Here is a 24,218-nt window from a genome sequence, read left to right as displayed (position 1 = left end):
AATGCCAGCCCGGAGCAGGAGCATGGCAAGAAGAGCGGGTTACAGCAGTGTCCCAGGTACCTGTCACCACGCAAGAGAAAGGCAGCAAGGCTGCGAGCTAGGGAATAAGGAGCAGCACCAAGTCACTGCATAATATACACACTTTATTTATGAATTTGTATGTATACAGACTTTCTATACACACATTACCTATATAATAAAAATGTACATGTGTATACATGGTCGTATAAATATAGAACTGTAGAAATCTTAGAACTGATCCTGTCTATTCACAGCAACTCCTCCTGTGGGACCGCTCCGTTCGAGCGGCGTCATTTGAGGCTTGGACAGAAGGGGCAAGTGTCATTCGTGTTGGTTTGTGCCCAGAATTTGATGCACTGGAAGAGAGAATTAGTCAGGAGCCACCAGCACATCCTCCATGTGCTGTGACCGTTCCTTCCCGAGCAGTGCTGGCCGGGGCACTCATTTTAAGGGATGGTTTCCTTCGCCCCATGGTGACAGCCTCCATCCCGAGGCCACCGCGCAGAGGGAGCCCTCTTCACCGCAGCAGGACCATCAGACCCTCCTCAATACACCAGTTTCCCAAATGGCCACGCAGGGTGGCCCAGCTCAGAGCACAGGAAGGAGGGATGGGAGGATGCAGAGTTGTTTATCGATCACACCCTCCTCCTGGCAAGATCTCAGTACAACAGGGACTCACTACACGTACCCGGAGGGAACTGGCATTAGAAGTGTGCTGAGGAGCACAGGAGCAGAGCACAGTGTGGGAGCACTCACCTCCTTGTGCAGCACGTGCGAGCAGGCCATGGGGTGCAGGTCACCGGGCTGCACCAGCTTCTGGCACATGAGACACAGCTTGCAGGCAGCCGGGGTCTGGGATGAGAGCGAGGGGACAGGAAGGAGACAGGGAACAGAAGTCAGGCACCCCAGCTCGGATCACGTACTCACACCCCAGCTACTTGGGCCACCAGCTGCAGCCAGGGCCGCAGTCTGACCCATTCCTCCCTCTGCACGCAGCCCTCATGTGGTGTTAAGAGCATCCAACATCTCTCCTGGGGCTGTTCCCAACACGAAGCACCAAGGAGCCATGCCCCTAACCCTTCCCTCCTGCTTCACCAGTCTAAGGAGCTGTGTGAGGAGAGGGGTCCCAGCTTCACCGGCTCATCCCCTCAGCCACCCTCCCTTGGATTTCCCTGGGGATGGCAAAGTGCTGCAGGAAAGCCCAAAAGTCTTACGTGTGCTGCTGTTCCGGGGTAAGCCACCTGGGCTGGGGGCAGGAACATGGGTGTGCTGATCTGGGGCAGCGGAGCGGAGAACATGGGTGCCCTGATCCGGCTGAGAGGCTGCAGCAAGGCAAAACAAGGGACATCAGAGAAGCCCAGAGGGAAAGGGCAGATGAGTTACCCCGAGTTACCCCACGGAAAGCTGCTCCCTCATCACACAAGCATCCCATTCCCACCTGAGCCCCGGCCGCTGCCCGCTCCTGCTGCTCCACCAGCTTGGCCGCCACCAGCTGGTTCAGCTCCTCCATGGTGAGGCCCGCCATGGTCCTGCGGGCAGTCTTGATCTGCTGCAGGATGTTGGTGAGCTGGGCCCTGCGTGGAGAGCAGCCTGCTAAGAGCTCCCAGCCCCGCCAGCGGGCCCGGGGGCACCCCACACCCCAGCAAAGCAGCGTGTGCTCTCGGCAGCGACCCTCCGAGCGAGGACACCGCCAGGCACTCACTTGTTGCACTGCGGGAACCGAGTCAACAGCTTGTCCAGGAGCTTTTCCAGCTTATCGGCCGGCTGCAGCCTGTGGAACTCGGGAGTGACGCTGACGCCTGCCAGCCCGGGCGGCGGCGGGATGGAGGCAGCGGGGGCCACGTGCGGGCTGTGCGTGCCCATAAGCGAGGCCACCACGGGGCTGTTCCTTCCCTGGGAAGTGGGCAGCGGAGGGGAGGGCTGGTTGGGCCTGGAGATGGCAGGGTTCAGGAGGGGAAAGGAGAGCGCACGGGGATCGGCGCTCGGCATGACCATGGGCACGGGGACTGGTCCGATGGGGAACGGGAGCCTGGGAGTAAGGGATGGGTTGGGCTGGAATGCCGTCAGCATGAAATCTGTCTGAGAAAGAAAAACAGGGGGAGAGGAAAAGGCTGGTTAGAATAAACCCATCTGAAAGCAGAGCCGAGTGCCCTCCTCCCCAGCCAGATGGGAGAGGGGCTGAACCACAAGCACTGGTGGCCCTACTGAAGGCAAGGGGAAGGAACCCCTTTGCAAGGAGGCCCAGAGAGACAGGGGACAAGCACAGGCCTCCAGAAGGCACAATCCCCTCCCAGCCTCCATCAGCACACACAGCACAGGCAGAGCCAGCTACAGGCCTGAGTGTCACAGCGACCTCCCTGCAGCACAAACCCGTCCGTGCGGGGCTGGAGAGACACTCACCTCTGAGGGCGGAGGGGGCAGCGTTGGTGTGGGGATCTGCGGGAGGCTGCTCAGCTTCGTTCCGTTCCTCACCATCTGAATGTGGTCGTTGAACTGATCCTAGCACAGCGGAAAGAAATGGATGTACTTAGGGAAGCCTCTGCCCGAGGAGGTTTTGGGCACTGCGTGCCTTGAACAGGCAGATTCCGCTGCCTGGGCAGAGCACCCCCAGCCCCACAACGGCTGCAGGCCCTACAGTGCACACCCTTTGGATCCATAGGAGCCAAGAGAATGAAAAGGACCTGGCAGGAGAAACAGAGTAACTGCCTTTGCCATTAACTCAAAGCTTTCATCCCCATGGGGCTTGTCCACACACGAGCCTGAAGTTGCAGGCAGACAACCTCTGCTGCTGCTTGCACAGGCAGTGCCAGGCTTTTGGACACACGTCTTGGTCCTCTCCCAAGGAGGGTTGTAACTACACGCAGAGTAGCATCGGTGTGAAGAACCGCTCGCTGTCAGGCTGGGAGCTGTTCAGTAGGGACTTACTCGAACGCTTTCCTTGGTCATTCGTATCCTGTTGAGCCTCATCTCCCACTCCTGCTTCGGCCTCATGGTCTCCAGTGTGGGTGGCGCAGACCTGCAAGCACAGCTACACTTTCCCACTGGCACCGTGCCCTTCCTGGCAGCGCGGTGGGAGCAGGTCACCCCAAAGCCTCCTGCATCCCCCTCCTCGCCTGGGCAGGAAGAGGGGCTCACACCCCACAAGAGGAGAGCACGTGGTGGTACCAAAGTGCAGGCTCATCTGGTGGACACACGGACACCGGAGCCAACACTGTGCCTACAGCACTGCCCGGAGCACAGCACGTGTTCAGCAGACAAACAGCAATGGGAATAAGCACAGCCCCACATACCCTTGCTTTGTGGCACTACTGAATCACGCTAATTTAGTAAGCCAACTACAGGAAACCTTGATTTCAGTCCAACCTCCAGTGCAGGCAGAGGAAGAGGAGATGGGCACACAGGGACACGTGAGTTACCTGCCATTTCTGAGGCCGCACAGACTTACTTGAGGTAGGTGAGGTGCAGCTCTGCTTCCTTTTCTGCCTCTTCTAGTTTCAACACCAGCAGCTCTTTCCGGCTCTCCAGGGACAGGATCTAGCAGGGAGAGGCCCCACATGAGGAGCAGTTCTTGTGCTCCCTCATTTCTTGCTGCCAGACCATCACCTCCTCACTGAGCTGCGCTGAGTGCACCGGGAACCACTCCAGGCTCAGATACTTGTTTATCCCTTCTCTTGTCCCACAGCAAGGGGACAGCCTCACGCTCAACTCCTCCTCATTTCACACAATCATTCATTAACAAAGCGGGATCTCAGAAAGACCCTCTTCAACTGTTTGCACGTACTCACCTCTGCTTTCCAGGCCCGCTCTGTCTCCTCAAGGATGTTCCTGTTGATCTCATTGTGCTGGTTCTTCAGCTTATCCAGCTCCATCTCCCACAGCTGCCTGCAGACAGGAGCAGAACGAGCCAGCTCAGGCGCTGGACTGGTGTGGAACAGGAGAGCTGACCAACTGCCCCTGATCTGGAGCTTCTCTACCCAGCTTTAACACACCCGAGCGTGCCAGTCCTGAGCAGTTGGGCAGCTGTGGGGAGCACACAGAGAATAGGTGTGCCCTGACTCGGGGAAGCTGAAACTCACTCAGAGGTAGCAGTTACAGCCAAGTCAATCCCCTGAGCACGAACTCTAATCCTATGGGATCTTTATGTCACAAGTATCTGGAGCCTGCTTGTGAGCAGGATCAAAGAGGATTTACTGCAGAGACAGGGCTGCTGGAGGAGGAGGTAAAACCCAGCCAGCACTGTCAGAGCGCTCTCTGGAGCCCACCCCACAAGCAGCATCAGCCTCAAGCACCAGATTCACTCTGTGGCCAAGTGACTGGAGGGAAAAGAGAACCCAGCAGTGTTAACCCGGGAGGAGCCTCACTTCTCATCGGACTGCTCTGCAATCAGAGACGCAATCTTGTTCTCCTTCTCCTCCTGCTCCTTCAGCAACCTGCACGGGGGAGAAACGGAGTCAGCAGCTACAAAGGGGTTATCACCGGCCCTGAACCCGAGTGTGAACAGCTCACTGGCACAGGAGGCTCTTTACACAGGCCCCCACACCTGGAGGCTGCCCCATTCAATACCCATTAGAAAGCAACCACTAACATCCTCCAGAGCAAAGATTCTGCTGTATCATGACACTGCACAAGGAGCGTGGCATGGAACCAGCACCCGCTGTGGGGAGCTGTGCCACGCTGCCAACACAGCTCTGCGACTGGGGGAACAGGAGCTGTCTTCTTGGAACTGTTACTAAAGCAGCGTTATCCCAAACCCTCAGAGTAAGGAACATCAGCCCTCCGTGACGTGACAGGGTGGCTCCGTAAAGTGCAGGTTCAACACCCAAAGGAACCTTCACATCTGCCCAAACAGCTCGTGTCTTGCTTGCATTAGACCCCTCTGACCCCAGGGAGGTTCTCTGCCCCAGCACGCAGCCCATCTTACAGCAGAGCCTTGGAAAGGCCCCTGAGGCCCTGCCCCAGCACTGGGGACAGCAGCAGTGGAGCTGAGCTGCACGTTACCCTTGCCAAGCACTGTCCACCCGTACACTGAGCCAGCAAAGCAGCGACCCGCTGCCCCAGACTCATATGGAGATCTCTGTAAAGCACTGGTGCTGTGTCTGGGGCAGATCCATCCAGAACCAAACAGGTCTGTCCAAAACCACTCACCAAAATACTCACTGCTTCCAGTGATCCTGTTTCACTTAATCGGGTGCACATCAGGGTTAAGCAATGCCTCCCCCACAAATACTTCCTTTTCCGTCCAAATACCTTCTGCCTTTCTCACAGAGTTTCTCAATTTCTGCTTTCAGATCCTGCTCTTTCTGCAAGAATTCCTTCTTTTCTTTCTCCATCTTCTTCTTTGTCTCTTCTCTCTTGATCGTAACGTCCTGGATCGCTCTCAGGATCTCCTAGAGTCAAACAAGCATCATACAAATAAAGAGCAAAATCCCCAAGTTTTGGGTTTTAAATGCATTATGATTTTAGATTAATGAATGAGGTCAAAGCAGCTGCCTCAATCGGGTAAGCAGCCGTGCTACAGGGAGGTGAGACAAAAAGGACTATGTCAAGTACCTGGTGGTTCTTCATCTCTTCCTCCCGCCGCTGCTGGAGCTGCTTAAGCTGTACCTGCAGCTGGTTCTCCACTTGCCTCTGTTTGTCCAGCACCTCCTGGTAGCGCTCCTTCAGCAATGCCCTCTCAGACATCATCTTGTCCTGCAGCACAGGGTGGAAATACAGGGAGAACCTTCCCCTTCCCTCACGCTATGGGGCACAGGCAGGAATGCTCAGCAATGGGGAAGAGCCCGGGAGGTGCCACCGCCAAGAACCACAGTTAAACACCTTCTGCTTTCAAAGCTCAGGCTCTCGATAGGCAAAGCCAAGGGAGGCACAGCCCAGAGCTGCAGCGGGCACCGTGCATCCCCCTTGGATGAGAACAGCCCGAGAACCCCATGGTGGGGTGTTAATGGCCAGAAGCGCTGCGGGGAGCGCAGGGCTCCAGCTCCATCACCCGGGCCCGGCACCCACCAGGTTCTTCTCGATGTCCTGATCCGTGTTCACCTCCATGTCGGCCGCCTTGAAGTCGGTCTGCGGGGGGACACCGCTGCCGTCAGAGCCCCGCAGCACCGCCCGCACCGCCCGCCGCGGCTCACCCGCCGGACACCCACCTGCACCGCGATGTTCTGCGACGGCCTGGCCGGGGCCGCCTCGGGGCCGGGCTCCTCCGCCGCGCCGCCGGGCCCGGGCTCGCCCTCCCCGCCGCCCGCCAGCAGCGCGGGGGCCCGGCCGGGGGCAGCGGCGGGCTCCGCCTCCCCGCCGGGCGCCGCCTCGCCGGGGGTGTCCGGGGCGGCGAGCGCGCCTCCGCTGGGCGAGACAAACAGGTCGGTGCGCGGCCGCTCCTCCGCGCCGCGGCCCGCGGGGACTAGCACCTACCTGTCGGGGGGCGCGGCGGGGCCGGGCTCGCAGAGGCGCGGCGGGGCGGGCGCGGCGGCGGGGCCGTCGGTCGGCGCCTGCTCCAGCGCCATGGGGCGAGCGGCGGGGCCCGGCCCGGCGCGGCGCGGCTCGGAGCGGAGCGGAGCGGCACGGCCCGCACCGCCCCTTCCGCTCCAGAGCGCCGCCGCCGCCGCCGCCGCCCCGCCAGCGCCGCCCTGGCGGAGCGGAGGACCGCGCAGGAAGTGACGGCGCTGTCAGCGGCCGCGGGGTTCCGGCAGCCCCGGCCCATGCCCGGTGAGCGCCCCGCGGGGCTGTGCCCCGCGTCCCGGGGCCGGTCACGGTGTGGGAGGCTCGGGAGCCCCCAGCGGGAGGCCGGCCGCGGTAGCTGCCGCCGGGGAGGCGCCGGGGTGCGGAGCTCCGGGCAGCGCGGTGGGACGCGGAGCGGGGCAGCGGGAAGCGCTTCCCTCCGCGCCCCGGCGGTGCTCCCGGTGCCCGCGGGTTCCTCTGCGTTGGAGCGGGTGGGAAGGGAGCGCGGTGGGGCTGTGCGCGGAGCGGAGCCGTGCGCGGAGCGTGGGGTGATCCTGAGCTGGGGCTGCGCGGCGGTAGCTCGGTGAGAAGGAAGCGGCTCCTCTTCCGCAGCGCTTGGGATCCATTGGGAGCGATCCCAGCCCAGGTGTGGCTTCGCACAGTGGGAACGAGGCACCTTGCCAGGGGGTTCCCTGCAATGGGATCTCCGCTGTGGCAGTGCATTGGTGGCAAGCCCGGAGCCATGTGGCTCCGTGGAACCTCCAGGTGAGGCTGTGGCCACCCTGTTCCCGATCGGAAGAGTTTCTCACCAGCTTTCCTCTCCGCTGCTTGCAGCCCGCCTGCCTGATGCCGCATTGGAAGCGGAGGGCGCCGCTATGGAGCGCGGGGATGGAGGCCACGCTCTGCATCCACACGTGCCTTTGGCTGAGCGCCGCCTGGGTCCCGCTCGCCTCGTCGGACGGGGTGTCCTGCCCCGAGGAGCACACCGGCGCTGAGCCCCGGCACGGCGAGCTCAGCTGGGCCGTCAGCCTGGATGCGCCCGAGGAGGAGCTGGAGCAGCGCGCGGAGGAGCTGGCCCGCACCGCGGGGCTGGTGAACATGGGCCGCGTCGGGGAGCTCAGGGGCCATTACCTCTTCACCTACCAGCCCGACGGACGCGCTGGCGGGCCCGAGGCCGTCAGGAGGGCGGTGGACACTGTGTTTGCACAGCACGACAGCGTGCGGTGGCACTCGGAACAGAAGCTGCTCAAGCGCTCCAAGCGCAGCCTGCACTTTAACGACCCCAAGTACCCGCAGCAGTGGCACCTGGTGAGTGCGGGTCCTGCTGCCCTGGTGCTCGGGTGCTTTGTGTCACAAAACAGTCACGCCCTGCCCTTGTGGCAGGGAGGAAGCGCGCCACGAGGTCGCCCTGTCTGTGTGCTCACTGATAACGGGAGGAGGCAGCTCCCCGCTTGGCTGCACACTGGGGGCACCGGGGCGGGCAGAGGGGTTTTGGCTGGAGTGCGCTGTGGGTAGCACAGTGTCAGCCCAGTGTCACGCTGCTCGAGCAACTTGCTCGCTGCCTGCATCAAACAAACCTCCTGTGGCTGCCCCGTGGCTCCTTCCAGCCCAGCCCCACATGTCATAGCCAAAAGGTGTCCCCATGGCTGACCCACTGCTCCGCTTTTCCCTCTCCCCTCCGGTGCTTAGAACAACCGCAAGAGCCCCGGGAAGGACATCAACGTCACGGGTGTCTGGGAGCGGAACGTGACGGGGCGCGGCGTGACGGTGGTGGTGGTGGACGATGGCGTGGAGCACACCATCAAGGACATACAGCCAAATTACGTGAGTGCTGCTCCGTGGCGGGAGGGACTGAGCGCTGGCTGCCCCAGAGCCTGACCCACACGTGGGCTCGGGCACGGTGGGAAGTGCCAGGGAGAAAGCTATTCCTGGGATACAGCCCCCAAGCTGCAGGGCTACCAGCCTCTGTGCTACCTGTAGCTGCTTGTACATGAGAGCTGGCTCGCTCTGACCCACAGCAGCCGCTGAAGCTGCCTCTGTCTGTCCTATTCCAACAGCAGCAGGTAGCAGTGTTGAGCTGCAGCCTTGCGTGGAAGCAGCCCCTAAGTTCCCATCACTTCCAGGCTGTGCTGCAACCCACGTAGCACGCTCTGAAGTCCTGCTTTTCCCAAAGACAGGAGCGCAGCACCCTGAGTGGTGACTGTGGGTCTGTTTGCAGAGCCCAGAAGGCAGCTATGACTTGAACTCCAATGATCCCGACCCCATGCCTCACCCCGACGAGGAGAACGGCAACCACCACGGGACCCGCTGCGCCGGGGAGATCGCTGCCGTGCCCAACAACAGCTTCTGCACGGTGGGAGTTGCCTACGGGAGCCGCATCGCAGGTAGGTGCATGTTGAGGCACCCCAAGGTGCTGTGCTCCTGCCTGGCTTGTGTCAGCACTGGTGCTGCAGGACCATAGAACGGTCGGCTCCGAGTCAGCCGGAGCCTTCCTTGGGATGTTGAGGGGGGAACTCTGCTCTCCATGGGAGCCGCTTCCTGGCAGAGCGGGATAGGTGTGTGCTGGGGCAGCTGTTCCGGAGCGGAGCAGCAGCAGATCCATACATCCCTATTGCACAGCCTGAGCCAGGCAGTGACAACGTGCCTGCTCCGGCGCACCGCAGCCTGGACGTGATTCCCTCTGCACTCGGCAGATGGTGCCACGTTCCCTGGCTGTGACAGCGGGATGGGGAGCGGGTGTCCCGGGTGCCAGCGGGATACGGAGGGTCGGGAGCTCGCCCAAGGGCGCAGCTCTGCACCCCTGCCCTGCGCTCAGCACCCGATGAGCCGCTCGGATGTGACAATGAAAAGCCGCGTGTGCTGCGTCAGGCAGGAGCTGGGATGGGTGGGTGGCTGCACTGCTGCTAAATAGGCTTAATTGAGATGTGTGTGCCTGGTTTCATCTGTAACATCCGTTGCCAGCCTAAACTCTGATGCAAAGCAGTAATTATCAGTGCTTTGGGGCGCTGCAAACTCAGCACTGAGCCTTTGTTGCCTTTGTTGAGGGGTGACCTTGCCCTTCTGGTCCAAGCACACTAGTCAGGGTGTCCTGCATGTCCTGAGCCCTTCCCTCAGCAGGCAAGCGTGCCATCCATCCCAAACCTGCTGCTTGGCAGGGCTGGAAGGGGAAGTGATTGCTCCAGGCAGGGACAAGCCCTGAAAGCAGTGGGATAATTGAGGTTGGGGTGTGAGGAAGCCCCTGGGGAGCAGTGCTCTGGGTAGGGGGGCTCAGGGGCACACAGGAGTGAGCCCAGCTGGTGCTTGGCTGTGCTGTCACCGTCACCAGCTTGGTTCTGGCAGTGGGACCGGAGGACTTGCTTGGCAGAAGAGCCACGTCCAGTGGATATGGAGCTGAGCAGGGTGCACCTCCAGCCACTCACACGCACGGAGCCCCCATGCACTGACCTGCAGGGTTACAGCTCCAGGAGACCTGGCTCTGCCAGGCTGGAGAGTCAGTGTCCCGGTGTGAGCGTGCCAAGGAGCCTGTTTGCTCTGTTTGTACAGCTTGCTTTGATCCGCTTCGCTCATGTTTGTTGTCCTGTGTCCTGCAGGCATCCGAGTGCTGGACGGGCCCCTCACCGACAGCATGGAGGCCATTGCCTTCAACAAGCACTATCAGATCAATGACATCTACAGCTGCAGGTGAGCCTGGGGACAGGGTCACGGCTCCCGTGGCTCCAGCGAGCCTTGAGGCACCAAAACCAGCACTGCCTGTGTGTCCATGAGCGTGCCCGGCTGGGGGGGCTCTGTATGCTGAACCTCGAGGGGGTCTGCAGCCAGGATCCTGTTAAGAGGAACACCAGCATTCCTGTTACTGGGAATCTGGCTGCCCTCTGTGCGCTGCTGCAGCGCATCCCATGGGCTGGCTGAGCTGGAGGGGGCACTGTGCCCCCCGCTGCGGTGGGGGGCCCCGGCTGAGCCGTGTGACGGGGACTGGAATGTCTGAGAAGCTGGTTGTTAACTAAAAATCAAACTGGAATCTGACCCAGGGGCACAGCTCAAACACGACAGTGATATCCCAGCAGTGAGGGGCCAGCCTGGTGGGTGGGAAAGTGCAGCGCCCTCCGGTCCCAGTCCTGTACTGGGAGTAGCTCACTGGAGGGGCAGACTGGAATGGCAGGAGGAGTTGGTGTCTGCAGCTCCTGCACTGTTGCTTCATGGTGTCTCTCTTTGCAGCTGGGGTCCAGATGATGATGGGAAAACCGTGGATGGCCCCCATCAACTGGGAAAGGTAAAACCCAGTCCCAGAGCATGGGTCACCCCTTGGGTGTCCCTCCAGTGCTTCCTCGCCTGCCCAGTTACCGTGTGGGGAGAGGTGACGTTGCTGCGGGAGGGCAGCATTCAGGCAGCGTTAGCTCAGCTTCCCAAGGAGAGGCTGGTTCCAGCAGGAAAAGGCTCTTTCGCAACCTGTTCTGACAGCTTTGGCAGCCCGAGGGACGCTCTCTGCTCTGGAGACACAGCGTTCCCGGTGCTCAGGGTGCTTCTCAAGGCAGGGAGCGTGCCTTCGGATGCTAGGAGTGAACAGGGGAGTAAATGCACCCAGCCTGCGTGTACCCAGCTCCTGCTCCCCACGTGCCACAGTGAGGGGTCACAGAGGCAGCCCCAAACCAGCACCACGTTGCTCCCGGGATGTGGTTCTGCTTCATTTCCCTTTTGCTTGGCAGCCTCTTGCAGTACTTCTGTAACCACAAGCTAGCAGTCACTGTGCTGTTGGGAGCAACGCTGGCAGCTGAGCTATCAGTCCACGATGACAAACGGTTTCCAGTTCTGCAAGTTAATCTACTCTCTTGCTGCATGCAGAGGCAGCTGCAGCGAGCTCTGGGGCGCAGGGTGCAAGCAAAGCAAGGCTTGCTCTGCCACAGCACGGCGTGGGGAGGCCTTTCTGCCCCGTGCAGTGTGTGCTGCCCCAAGGGAGGGCAGAGGAGGAGGGCTCATTCCTATCGGGATCGCTTTCTTGCTTGTCCATCAGACGCACATCCCTTCTCCAGGCAGCAGTGATGTCGGTGCAAGGTGTCAGCCTGGAAACGTGTTGCCTGGTGGGGCTGGTGCAGTTTGTTTCTCAGTGAAGGCAAAGCTGTGGGGGCTGGAGCCTTGCAGAGAGGCCACGTGTGGGTAGTGTCTGTGGGCAGGAAAGCCTTGATGCTGCAGAAGAGCCAGCTCCAGGGCGAGCCCTGTGAAGCTGGGAGGGCTGCTGCTGTCCTCCATCTGGAGGTCGAACCTGTCTTTATGCTCTGATTACCTGGAAGGTTGCTTTTCCCTTCCCTCCTCTTACTTTTAGTGCAGCATAGGCTGAAATTCACAGCGAGCTATAGACTGGCCATTCCCAGATGTTTCCCTTCTCCACAGGCTGCCCTGCAGCACGGAGTGATTGCAGGCCGCAGGGGCTTTGGGAGCATTTTCGTGGTGGCCAGTGGCAATGGTGGGCAGCACAGTGACAACTGCAACTATGATGGTTACGCCAACTCCATCTACACCGTCACCATAGGTGAGTGTGTGTCTTCTGCCTCATTCCATCCCAAAAGCACAAAACCTGCCCAGCTGGAAGCTGGATGGATAGTGGGAATCTGTGGGAAGGTGTTTGGGAATGAGCATGGTGCTGTGCAGAGGCGTTCACGCTCAAGCCTGCAGTTTCCTTTGGACCTACAGAGCTAGGGGAGGCCAGAGACGTTCCTGTGTTCAGGTCTCCATTGCTGGGGCTGGGACAGACACACTGGCATTGAGGGAGTGACCTGGAACACAGCATCCCCATCGTGTGCTCGAGGGCAGAAGCTGCAGGAGGGGTGGAAGATCAGGCTCCCTCCAGCCCATGCCTGTCTCTCTTCCAGGTGCGGTGGACGAGACGGGCTCCATGCCCTTCTATGCCGAGGAATGTGCCTCTATGTTGGCAGTGACCTTCAGCGGTGGGGACAAGATGATGAGGAGCATTGTGAGTACCACACGGGGCACACGGCTTCCCAGGCTCGAGAACAGCCCGGAGCAGAGAAGGGATAAAGCTTTGTCCCTTCAATTGCCGTGTGTCTGCTTTAGGCTTGTGGTTGGTTCCCTTGTGAGACAGTAACGAACGTGGGGTTTATCTAGGTCCTACATAAATAGTGCTCTGGGAGGCAGCTTCCTGTTTCTAGTTGTTCCTGTGTTGTCAGTGTCTGTCAGCCTGTAGCTCGGAGCATGGTGACCTCTCTGTGAGGGTGTTCATGGGCACACTGAGTTCCCAACCATGGATCCCACATATGTCACTCTGAAAGGGACAGGGACCATGGTCCCTTATCTCCCTGCTCTGCCCTGCTGGGAGCTGAGGCAGGCATCTTCTGGAATCATCAGGGGGCTGCTTGCGTGACCCCTAAGAAATTCCTCTGCGCTGTGTCCATGGGAATGTCATTTGGGAGCTGCCCCAACTCAGCCCTGGGCAGAGCCAGCAGAAGACGAGCTTCATCCCAGCTGTGCATGTGCCCCCTTTGCACATGGAGGAAGCCTGGAGCGAGACCCCTGGGCCACTGTGGGCATTCCTGAAGGGAAAGGGGCAGCTCAGCTCAGCTCTGCCCAGCCAGACCCCTCTGCTCCCAGGGCACGGAGCATGGACAAGCACTGCGGGCTGGGAGCAGCATCGGGCTCTTTAAGCTACTTGGCCCCATCTTCTTGTCTGTTCTGGCACGTGCGCCTCTCCCAGCTGAATTCTTCCGAATATTTTTATCAGCTTTTCTCTTTTTTTGCCAAAAAATGACTTCTTGTCAACAAAATGTCCTTTTTGCCCAAGCCAAGGAGCTGGGCTTGTTTCCACCAGCCCCAGCCCTGACCCAGCGCGTTCCTGCTTTGGGGCCGGTGCGCTCTGGGGGGGCTGTGACCCCTTCCTGTCCTGCTGTGCCACGTCTGAGAGCCCCAGCCACCCTGGGGCAGTTGGGGTGGATGGCACTGCTTGGGCTTGGGCTGAGCCTGCCTGGGATCTCCCACTGGGAATGCCCAAAGGCTGGATGAGGCAGCGAAGCCCCAGGGGCAGATCAGCACCAGCAGCGTGTGCTCAGGGGTCTGATGGATGAGGGACGGTGCCTGGGGTGCTGCTGTGGCTCTGTGCCTGCCGGCGGGGAGCTGGATGCAGGCTTGTCAAACAGGCTTCCCGTGTGCTGGCTGTACCAGGGGAGCAGGGAGAGCCCGGCTGGCACTCCCCAAGCTCCTCTTGCAATCCAGAGCCAGGGCAGGGATCCGTGCCTAGCTCAGTGCAATCCGCCCGGAGCAATGGCTGGGCTTGTGTGGCAGGGAAAGTAAAACCCAGAACGGAGCTAATTTTCCCTTTCAGAAATAGCTTCAGTTGTCCCAGGCTGGTTTGGAAACTACTGACGCCAGGGAAAAAGGGAAGAGCAGCCAAGCAAGGGCTCTGCTGTGCTTTCAGCACCAGTTACAGGCTTCTGGGTTGGTCCAGCTTCCCCCAAGCCTGCTGCTGGGGCGAGTGCTTTCAAGGTCTCAAAAGCCCCTTCATGTCAAATACTGGCCCCATGGGACACTGACAGAGGAGCCGGTGTTCCGCTGGGGAGCCAGGACAGGATGGCACGTGCCAGCACACCATCCTGCTCCTTGGCAGCACTGCAGTCACTCCTTTGGCGAGCCCATGGCGCGTTCCAACTTGCACACCCTTTTGTGCAGGGTGACGTGCCCCGAATGCCCTTTCCCTGAGCTGCAGTGCTGTCAGAGTTAACTTCTCAGCAGCCTTCTGTGGGCTTTCTCTTTTACCAGACTACAAACTTCGTGTGGTTTCCTTAATGGGAAGAATTTAATACAGCTTCTGGCACCAGCTGCATTTCCTCCTGCAGCCGATGCTGCTCGGGGGGTTCTCTGTGGGGCGTGCAGCACCCGAGCACACAGTGTGGGGCAGTCAGGCAGAGAAGGCAACAAACCCCATGGCTTCTGGCACTGCAGGCTGTACCCCTGGGGAGCACAGGGAGATGGGCACAGTCGGGTTGCAGTGAGGTGCCATCATTTGGGAATGTCCCAGTGCCTCTTTTGAGGCTCTGTGTGGTCCCACGTGGTCCCTCTGCATGTGCTGGTGTGACGCTGTGGTCAGCAGTGAGGGTGGGGAAGGTCCCAAACTGTGACTTCCATGAGTTTCCCCCAAAGTTGCTTAGTTCAGGCCCAGTTCCTCCCTTTCCCCAAAGGAAATGATCCGCATTCATCACTTCCCAACTGGGATGCCTCGTCCCTGACGTGCGGTCCCTCTGAGAGGTGGCTGTCTCCAGCAGCAGCATGTTGGGATTGCTGGTTTGGTCCTGAGGCAGCGGGGCTGTGCCTGCGTGCAGGTACCCTGGAGAACACTCGTGGTGCTCCAGTCTGGGGGTCTACCTCTCTGAACTGGTTTTCATGCTCGGGGAGCAGAGATGTCACCTCCAAAGGCCCAGGGAGGTTGACTGAACTCAGAAGCTTCTCACAAGAGCTGGTCACATCCTCAGGCTGGATGTGAGCAGGGGCAAGGGGAGCCTCGGCCCCGTGCTGCGCTGCTTGGATCCCAGCTCCAGGTCATACCTCTCGTGGTGGTGTCCTGGTGTCCTTCCCACCTTGTGCTGCTCCTTGCTGGGTACCCGTGTCCTGGCTGGGAACTGTCTGGGAAGTGTTTCCAGCCTTTCCAGCAGCTAATCCCTGCCCCTCTCCCACTGTCCTGCTCTTGTTGTTGCTGCGCTCTTGGCTGAGGCAGGGCGATGGGATCTCTGGCTGCCCCTCCTGTCTCCGGCCTGATCTCAGCAACCACAGACAGAAAGAAAGCTCATGTGTGCAAATTCCTCCCTCCGGGCCGGGGGGTGCGGAACAGACAGCTGGGAGATAGGCAGATTAGCTGTGGTTCATGCAGGCAGGGGGCCGGGACCACCTCCCGGTGCCTTTGCTCTGGAGGGGGGATCCTTGGGCACCCAGAGAACAACCTTGTTTCATCTGAAAGCCTTGTAAGGAGGGCGTCAGGCTCGGGACACTGGGTGCTGTGTTCCGGCTGAGCGTGCTGGAGCTGGTGCAGCGCGGGGCTGGGCTGTGGGTTACACCTACCCCAGCCACCCCGCATGGGAGCAGTGTCCCGACAGGAGGCACCTCTGCTCTCCCTGCAGGTGACCACGGACTGGGACCTGCAGAAGGGCACGGGCTGCACGGAGGGGCACACCGGCACCTCGGCCGCCGCTCCGCTCGCAGCCGGGATGATCGCGCTGATGCTGCAGGTCCGGCCCTGCCTCACCTGGAGGGATGTCCAGCACATCATCGTCTTCACCGCCACCAAGGTGAGTGCCGGCCCTGCCTCCCTCCATCCCTGCCTCTCACCTGCCCCCAGGGGTGCTGCGGCACGGCCCAGGTCCTGCCGTGCGCATCCTTGTTTATGTCTGCCTGCTCCTCTATAAATCTCTCGCTTGTCTGGCTCCCAAAGGGATTATGTTTTCCCCTCACCCCTTGTTCCTTCCAGGAATGTGGCTGAAGCACTTTCCTCTGTCATGGTAATAAATGGGGTATTTGCCTCAGGAATGCCTCCATCTATCTGCCAGGGTACAGGTCTTCCAGGGGCTCACCATGCCTCGCACGCAGTGTGTGTGTGCAGTGCATCCCTGCCCGAAGGGGTGGATGCAGCTCTTCAGGGCCACCCCACAGCCTGTGCAGGGGGAAAGTGAGGAGCTCTGCCCTGCCCCGGCCTTTCCTGGGGCTCTCCAGAGAGGTGGGCTCTTGGAAACACATGGAATGGAGAGCTCAGGAGCAAACAGCCCTTCCTTTCGCTCGGCCTCTGCTCCAGCACAGCTTCACTGCAGGGATCAGGAGTAGGAGAGGAACTGACCGGAGCTGCCCGATTCGGTTTAGGGACATCCACACCCTCTGGCAGCAGGAGTCCGTGTCCAGCTCACGCTGTGCTCGCTTTGGCACAGAGCAATGTTTTCCACAACTGTAGGCCAGCGTTGCCAGAGCGCTACAACCCGATAAGTGATGGGACCCAGATCTGTCCTGGCCTGGCTCTTGTTCATTTAAAGGACTTGGTTCCTTCTCACCAAGCTCCTGCCATCCCACGGGCTGTGGTTGAGGGAGCAGGGAGCAGCTGGGATGTTTCAGAGCAGAGGCATTTGTGCCCTTTCATGCTGCTCGATTTCCTTTCTGAGGAGCTGGGAAGCCTGTTTGTGCTGGGACCTGTTTCAAGCAAAGGTCAACCTGTTTCTTTCTAATAAGGCCATGTGGGTTTCCTTCCCTCCGCTGCGGGATGTTTCTGAGCCTCCTTCCCTTCAGGCCTGGTTCCTTTGCCCTGGGTTTGCCCCAGGGTAACAAGAGTGCCCCGTGTTTCATTGCAGTACGAGGACCATCACGCCAAGTGGGACACCAACCGGGCGGGCTTCAGCCACAGCCATCAGCACGGCTTTGGGCTGCTGAACGCGTGGAGGCTGGTGAACGCTGCCAAGGTAATTCCCTTCCCTGTCCCACCACGGACAAGGGTCCTGTGCTGGCAGTGCCATGGGGAGACACTGTTGCTGTTGAGGGCCAGCGCTTTGGCCGCCATCTGGCCAGCCCTCGCTGTGAGGCTGCTTTGGGTATGAAGTCATGAGGCTTTCGGCAGAGCCTGAAACCTGCCCCGAGCTGCAGCGCTCCCAGCACTATATATAGCCATGGCGAGAGCCTCTGCTGGTGGGAGACGACAGCTCTGATTCATGGCTTGGGCAGTTTCGTCACCAGCACCAGCACCCTCTCCCTGCACAGGGGCTGCAGGGAGGGCATCGTGCCCCAGGCAAACAGGGGCTCTCAGCTGGCAGCTCTGGGCTCTGCAGGCTGGGGTGCTGGGGCTGCCGAGGCAGTGGTGTGCTCAGAGCAGGCAGGGGCATCCCCATCCCTCCCTCCCTGGGAGAGGAGGGCACATCCCTTTGGCACTTGGTCCTCGTTCATGCTCAGAGCGCTGTAGCTGTGCCGGGCCACTGCTGGTGGCCAGCGATGCCCCTGTTTCACGGGGACTTTCAGGCTGCCCTCTTTCTGTAGGACATCAGGTTCTGCTATGTGTGGCTTTAAGCTGAAAGAGGAGAGATTTAGATTAGATCTTAGGCAGAAGCTCTTCCCTGTGAGGGTGGTGGGACACTGGCACAGATGTCCACTGAGAAGCTGTGGCTGCCCCATCCCTGGCAGTGTTCAAGGCCAGGTTGGACACAGGGGCTTGGAGCAACCTGCTCTAGTGGAAGGGGGTTGGAACTGAAGGAGCTTTAAGGTCCCTTCTAACCCAAACCATTCAGTGTTACTATGATTCAGAATGGCTTCAGAATACTGTAAAATACTTCAGAATACTATGAAATAAAATGACTTCAAATAACTGCTGAAAGCAACTCAGGTAGTGGCAGAGACAAAGCCAGGGTGGGGAGTCCCAGGCCTTAATCGGCCCCTCCTGATGCCCCAGAGCAGCATCAGGACAGAGCCCCCGTCAGTGTGCCATGGACAGGAGCAGCTTCAGGAGCGGTTGGAGGTGGATGGGATGTGCGGGGAGGGCGCAAGGTCGTGCTGAATGCTCTCCCTTCCCCCGGCAGATCTGGGAGTCGGTGCCGTACCTCGCCTCCTACGTGAGCCCGGCGCTGCGGGAGGGCCGGAGCATCCCGCTGCTGCCGCGGGAGCTGGAGGCTGCCTGGAACGGTGAGAGCACGTGCTGTGCACACCAGGGCCACATCCAGCCCGGGGCTGCGGGAGGGCACCAAGGGGTTAAGCATCGGGCTGCCTGGGCTTCTTCCTCTCTCCTTCCTCTCCCTTCCCCAGGGGAGCTGTGTGGGTTGATGCGGTCCCCTCCCCATAACTCCATCCCATGGAGCGGTGCCTGTGCAGAGCCAGACAGGCATTAGGGAGCGTGGCCGGGCTGGGCAGCAGCCAGACCTGCTCCTCTGGCTCTGACCATTTTAGGTAATGCTCCAGCTCCTGACTTGGCCTCCCTCTGTCCACACAAACAAGGCGCTGCTCTGGCTGCTACCAGTGGGAAGCAGAGCTCGGCCCCAAGCCCTTCCCGGCCCGCAGCATGGCCACAGCGCTCTGGGCAGGCTCCTGAGCCCACAGCCTGTGAGTCAGGGCCGGGAGGGAGAAGATTGGGTGTCACGGAGCCCATGGAGCAGTGGCATAAGTCATGTAGGCAGCAGCAGGGCCCCACTTGTGAAATGAGATTCGGCTGCAGGCGAGAGGCTGCTGGTAGATGAGAGGGCAGGGCCTGGGCCCCCTCCTTGTGAGCGGGGGAAAGCCTGAGCTGCTATCCCCTTCCTGCTTGGGGTGTGCTGGGAGATGCCCAGGAGCCAGCTTTCCCACTGCTGTGCAGTTGCCTTTCACTCCTCCTTTCCCACCACCTACTCCTCACCCCTTTCTCCCCATCCTTTCCATCCTGGCTGAACTCAGGCAGGGGACAAAGGGCACAGAGACGAGCGTGTGTCTCCTGTTAAGCGGGGACTCCATCCCAACCACCACCCCAACCACCTGCCTTCCCTTTCCCAGTCAGCCACCGCAGACCTGGAGCAATCCGGGGATGCGAACCCTGAGCACGTGGCTGTCACCGTCACCATAACCCATCCCCGCCGCGGCAACCTGGAGATCCGGCTCTTCTGCCCCAGCGGCATGATGTCCCTGATAGGACCGCCAGGAGCATGGACTCGTAAGCAGCGGGGGGCCAGGGCAGGACACCCGCACGGCTGGCCCCGAGCAGGGGAGCCGGGGCCCGGCCCCAGCCCCTCTCAGGGGTTGTTTCTCCTCACCCTTGGCAGGGACCCCAATGGCTTTGCTGACTGGACCTTCTCCACGGTCAGGTGCTGGGCGAGGAGGCGCAGGGCACATACAGGCTGGGTCATCAGGGACACTCGGTGAGTCCTGCCCTCTGAGACCTTCATAGTGGCAGCAGGGTCCGTCGTGGCCGTGGTTAGCTCCATGTGTGCCACGCGGCTGTGGGACAGCTCCCCACTGGACCAACCTGTTTCCTCCCCAGGAGATGATAGCCTAAGGCCTGGGACCTTGAAGCAGTGGCAGCTGACCCTGTACGGCTCCTCCTGGTCCCCAGTGGAGATGAAGGAGCGGCAGAGGTGGGACACCGCATCCCCGTCCTGGTGGGGAGGTGGTTGATGGAGGGCTAAGGGACATCATCCTGAGTCTCTGAGCAGGCACTGCTTGGCTGGAGCAGTGCTGCTGCGAGGTGCATGGAGGGTGAAGCTGCAGCCTGGCCACCAGCCCCTCGCACAGGGCCCTGGGGCTGCCCTTGATACACATCACAGCAGAGCTGTGGGTCGTAGAAAACAGCTCTGTGGCTGGCCCTGACCCAGGAGGGCAGCCCTCAGTGATGGCAGAGGCCCTCGGACCCTCTGTGTGCATTGGGGACCCTCCTGGAGCAGCCCTTCCTGCCTCTGTCCCACAGGCTGCTGGAGGAGGCCATGAGCGGGCAGTACCTGAGCAGTGACTTCTCCCTGCCCTGCCCTCCGGGGCTGGAGATCCCTGAGGAGCAGCACTACACCATCACAGCCAACACCCTCAAGGTGAGCCTGCCCATGAGACGGGGACACTGCGGTGGCTGCCAAGCCGGGGGACCCCATCCTCTGCCAGAAGAGGAGTGGGAACCAGCCTCAGTGATCCTCTTGGTGCTGAGCCTCTCTGCTGGCATCGGGGCAGGGCTCGGGTGGTCAGGGCTTTGTTTCTGAAGGGGCTTCCTCCTCTGCAGACCCTCCTGCTGCTGGGATGCTTTGCCGTGTTCTGGACTTTCTACTACATGCTGGAGGTTTGCCTGACGAGGAACAACGTGGGGCTGGACCTGACCTGCAACGGCTCCACTGCCTGCAGATGGTACCAGCAGGGAGGGAAGCACAGAGCCCTGGAGAGCGGCCTGGAGATGGAGTCCGTGCCGCTCTACCGGGAGAAGGACACGGAGGACGTGGAGCTGGAGTGTGAGCACCCGGAGCCAGCCCGGGATGGGGACGAGGGGTCCTGGAGCCCCCCGCACCCCAAAGTGCCCAGCGGCCGGGAGGCGACGGCAGAGCTGCTGGTGGAGGACATGGAGCAGCGGCCGTGCTAGCTGGGGCTGGGGGTGCGGGCTGTGACCCCCCTTGGTACGGGTACGTCCTTCCCTGCAGGGGCAGCACAGGCTTCTCGAGCCCTGTGTCCTGTGGGAGGTGGCGGGAAGCGGCTCAGGAGCCAGGAGGAAGAGTGCTGGCAGTGGAAGGGGAGCTTCCCCTTCCCTCGCTCTGGAACACAAAGCAAGCCTTAAACCTATTCCTAAGGAGCCTGCCCTGCGGTGACACTCGGGGCTTCCCCGCAGCGACGCCTCCTGCGAGCCCCCATGCACACCACTGCTTCCATGGCCAGGAAGAAGTGTTGCTTTGGCCCTGAATCCTGCAGAGTGAGCCTGGACACTGTGGCAGGGCCCCCATAGCACTGTCATTTCCTGCCCCACTGGGTTTGGGGCTGGCCCGTGCCCACTGGTTAAGCCCAGCTTAGGAGCAGGGAGCCTTCTGCCCCATCTCCAGCCTGCGCTTGCTCCCTGTGCTCTGAGCCTGGGCGGGCGGGAGGCACCAGGGCTCGCTCCGGTCCCTGCTGCGGGGCAGGACACGGGTGCCCGGGAGGGCTGAGGCAGGGGGTGATGCCTGCAGTGGGGCTGGAAAGGGGAGGTTGAGCTGCTCTGGCAGCGGCTCAGCGCGGGGTTGGCTCCTTCCCGTGTCTTTGGGTGGTTGGTTTATTTTTCTAGTGCAGGGGTTGGTTTTTTAATCAGCAGAGCCCTTTTGTGTAGCTTTCCAAATAAAGCCTGAAAAACCCTCCTCTCCTCATCCGTCCCTCCTCTGCCACCGTGGAGCCATGACTCACCCACCACCTCCCAGCCCTGGGGCGCTGCCAGCCTTCCTGCCTGCTCCTGGGAGCCGGGATAACCGGGGATGCTCCATCCAGGGAAGGAGCGAGGAGGAAGAGGGCAGAGCCCGATCCTCAGGTCTAGTTTTCCCCAGGTTTGGAGCTGGAAGAGGGAGCTGTGAGCTGAGCAGAGGGTGGCTGCAGCCGGGGGTGACGGGAGGGAACGTGCCCGGAGCCGCGCTACATGAAGAACCTTTTAATTTTGACAAAAAACCAAGTAGAAAACCGAGGCCAATTCTCCTCCCTCCCCGATGCGAGGGTCTCTGCGGCGGTGGCTGCGGCGGGGCTGCGGGTGGCTCCGGGCTCAGCCCATGGCTGCGGAGCGGCGCTGGCGATGGCGGGCGCGTTCTTGCCAATAAATACCAGTGTGAGGGGCGGTGGCGGCCCCGGCGCTGGGCCGGGGGGAGCGGACGCGGTCCCGGCCGGGGGGGGGGTGCCTAGCTGATGATCTGCCGGGGCCGCCCGTAGCTCATCCCCGCCTGTGATGCCCCCTTGTTGCTCCCCATCTGTAGGCCGATGACGTTCTTGCCCTCCTTCAGCTGGCTCTCGGTGAACTCCCGCTTGTGCTCCTGCGCTTTCCTATGGGATGAAGGGACAGGACATGCAGCACCCGCACCCCCCCGGGGTGCCCGGCCACCCTCCCTTCCCACATCCATGTGCTCCAGGATGCTGTTGGGCGGTGAGAAGAGCCCGCTCCAGGCTGCACTGGGGCAGGGGAGTCCCCACACGCGGCACTGGGCTCCCCCCACACTTACTTCATGAACCAATTGGGGTCCCCCTGGTAGTGCCCATCGTTCTTGGTGATCGCCAGGCTCCCCAGGGCCATCAGCGTCCTCTGCACCGCCGCCATGTCCTTGGCTGCAATGGATGGAGGGTGTGAGGACGGACACAGCACAGCAGCCCCATCCCTCCCCAGCCCTGGTTTCCCCACACACCTTCAAAGAGGTCGACGGTCTGGAACACATCAGTCTTGACCACACCATAGTCCTCGGCTGCCTTGAGGAACTGGGCGATCTGCTCCATCTGCTTGAAGACCATGGTGGGGGGGTGTCGGGGATCTTCACGGGCTTGGAGCCATCGGGGTAGAGGCTGTTCACCAGCCTGCTCAGGACCTGCGGGCAGAGGAGAGCCTGGGCTCGCCGCACAGCTCCGGCTGCCCCCCCCAGCCCCACGGGCGCCCGCGCTCCGGCCCCACACTTACGATGCCATTCTTCAGCCAGACCTGGAAGCCCAGGCGGCCCCGCTCAGGGCGACCCACGGCAGCCCCACACTGCGCCACGATCCACTCCACCAGCCGCTCCTCCAGCTCGTCATCGTACTTCTTCTCGATCTTGGACTGCACGTCCCTGCTCATGCCGTACGACGGGCCCTTGTTTGCCATCTCTGCGGCAGGTAGGAGACCTGGTGGCGGGATGGGGACCATCAGGATGTGGAGGTGCTGCTGGGACCCCACGGCTACCCCAGCACCTTGGGGCATCCTCAAACAGCTCTTCTCTTGCCATGCAGTGGCCCTTTTCTCCATCCAGGCATGATGGAGGTGAGCGCACAGCCACAATCCCTGCAGCCTGCCCGGAAAACCAGTTCCCATCCTGGAAGAGGTGCCTTGTCCCTGCTCCAAGGCTCAGGATGTGCCACAAGGCAGCTTCACCCCATCCTCAGCCACCCGCGAGCTCTTGGTTGGCATGAGCATCACTGGTGTGGCTGCATCCTCCAGCCAGAGCTGTCCCCATGGGGGCTGCAGAGCGGAGGGGTCCGGGCGGCAGGGTGGCCGTGGCTGGTGGCCATGGCCATGGCACGGTGGGGTGGCCTCGGCATGGTGATTCCAGGCGCCGGGAGGAGCGCAGGCGAGGCGGGATGTGGCGGGAGCCGTGCCCGTGCCCTTGTAAGGGCATGCTGAGGGCAGGTAGCTGGAGGGTGCCAGGAGGGTGCCAGGAGGATGCCAGGCGGGAATGGCGCTGGGAGCCGGGAGCCCAGCCCTCCGTGGGGCTGGTCCCGCTCCTCCCGCACAGCTCCCTGCTTGGCGTTAGGCCACAGAGAGCCAGGGCTGTGTCCTCGAGGAGCCACCGGCTCGGTCCCACATGCACACCCTGCCCCTACCGCTGCCAGGGACACCAAATCCTGTGGGATGGCTGAGACCTGGCACAGCTCGGTGCAGCGGAGGATGCTGACCCCGCCTGCTGCTGGCAATGCAGGGGTACCCCGCAAGCCTGTGGTTTTTGTAGGGGAACCCCACAAGCCCCATAAGCATCCGGTGCCCATATCCTGAGCACCAACAGGCACATCCAGCAGTGCCACAGCCAGCACCACCATATGCCATGTCCCAGCCCAGCACACGGTGATGGTATTTGGGCTCCAGCCTCACTGGTCACAGCTCCCTCCTCCCCATGGCCGTGCCTGCCGGCCACCAGATGCCTGAGGACCCACCGGCCCAATGCCCATCTCTGGTCCCCACCCAGAGACACGGGGCAGACACGGGCAAAGTGGGGTCTGTATTGCCCCCTCCACACCGCCCTGATCCCGCCCTGAATCCCACACAGCCCCTCTGGCCACCGTGGGGCTGAGCCCGGCTGACCCACAGCCCCTCAGCCCCAGTAGCAGCGTGATGCTGAGGGGCAGGAGCAGCGCTGCGACCCGAGAAGCAGCATCCCCATCCCGAGAGCTCGATCCCCACCCCGGGAGCAGCGCCTCCATCCCAGGCACCGGTCCCCGCCGCTGCGGTCCCCCCGGCACCCTCCCGCCGCCCCCCGCCCCGCAGGACTCACGGGCGGTGCGGTCGGAGCGCGGGTGCTGCGCGGCGCGGAGCGGGCACTGCGCGCTCGGGAGGGCGGCCCCGCGCTAAAAGCCGGGCGCCGGGACGGTGATGTCAGCGCGGGGGGGGGGGGGGCGGGAGGGGCTCCCCG

The 24,218-nt window shown here is 61.5% G+C and overlaps 3 protein-coding genes across 3 annotated transcripts; 1 reads left to right on the top strand and 2 right to left on the bottom strand.

Moving 5' to 3' along the window:
- Positions 1-122: 122 nt before the first annotated feature.
- RNF214 (ring finger protein 214) lies at positions 123-6,580 on the bottom strand. Its single transcript, XM_030505675.1, has 14 exons — positions 6,165-6,580; positions 6,025-6,084; positions 5,572-5,712; positions 5,269-5,408; positions 4,383-4,451; positions 3,807-3,903; positions 3,467-3,555; positions 2,947-3,037; positions 2,422-2,520; positions 1,724-2,100; positions 1,460-1,595; positions 1,236-1,343; positions 778-873; positions 123-377 (listed from the first exon to the last, which is right to left on the bottom strand). The coding sequence occupies exons 2-14, from the start codon at positions 6,061-6,063 to the stop codon at positions 312-314; spliced, it is 1,548 nt and encodes a 515-aa protein (XP_030361535.1). The 5' UTR covers positions 6,064-6,084; positions 6,165-6,580; the 3' UTR covers positions 123-311.
- Positions 6,581-7,189: 609 nt separating this feature from the next.
- Positions 7,190-21,230, top strand: PCSK7 (proprotein convertase subtilisin/kexin type 7). The gene is given in 17 exon segments (XM_030505679.1): positions 7,190-7,764; positions 8,146-8,280; positions 8,675-8,840; positions 10,047-10,137; positions 10,672-10,726; positions 11,842-11,980; positions 12,321-12,421; positions 15,570-15,737; positions 16,782-16,889; positions 17,994-18,096; positions 18,938-19,069; positions 19,072-19,090; positions 19,200-19,246; positions 19,249-19,278; positions 19,418-19,511; positions 19,841-19,958; positions 20,141-21,230. Coding segments are annotated over 17 exon segments (2,319 nt in total). The 5' UTR covers positions 7,190-7,302; the 3' UTR covers positions 20,492-21,230.
- A 269-nt stretch (positions 21,231-21,499) lies between these two features.
- TAGLN (transgelin) lies at positions 21,500-24,119 on the bottom strand. Its single transcript, XM_030505676.1, is given in 6 exon segments — positions 21,500-21,897; positions 22,074-22,176; positions 22,254-22,367; positions 22,370-22,430; positions 22,520-22,719; positions 24,081-24,119. Coding segments are annotated over 5 exon segments (600 nt in total). The 5' UTR covers positions 22,700-22,719; positions 24,081-24,119; the 3' UTR covers positions 21,500-21,755.
- Positions 24,120-24,218: the final 99 nt, after the last annotated feature.

The sequence above is a fragment of the Strigops habroptila genome, chromosome 17 (genome assembly GCF_004027225.2).
Source record: "Strigops habroptila isolate Jane chromosome 17, bStrHab1.2.pri, whole genome shotgun sequence".
NCBI classification, from domain to species: Eukaryota; Metazoa; Chordata; class Aves; order Psittaciformes; family Psittacidae; genus Strigops; species Strigops habroptila.
The sequence above is the reverse complement of the archived record's forward strand: the minus strand, read 5'-3'. Positions and strand labels throughout refer to the sequence as shown.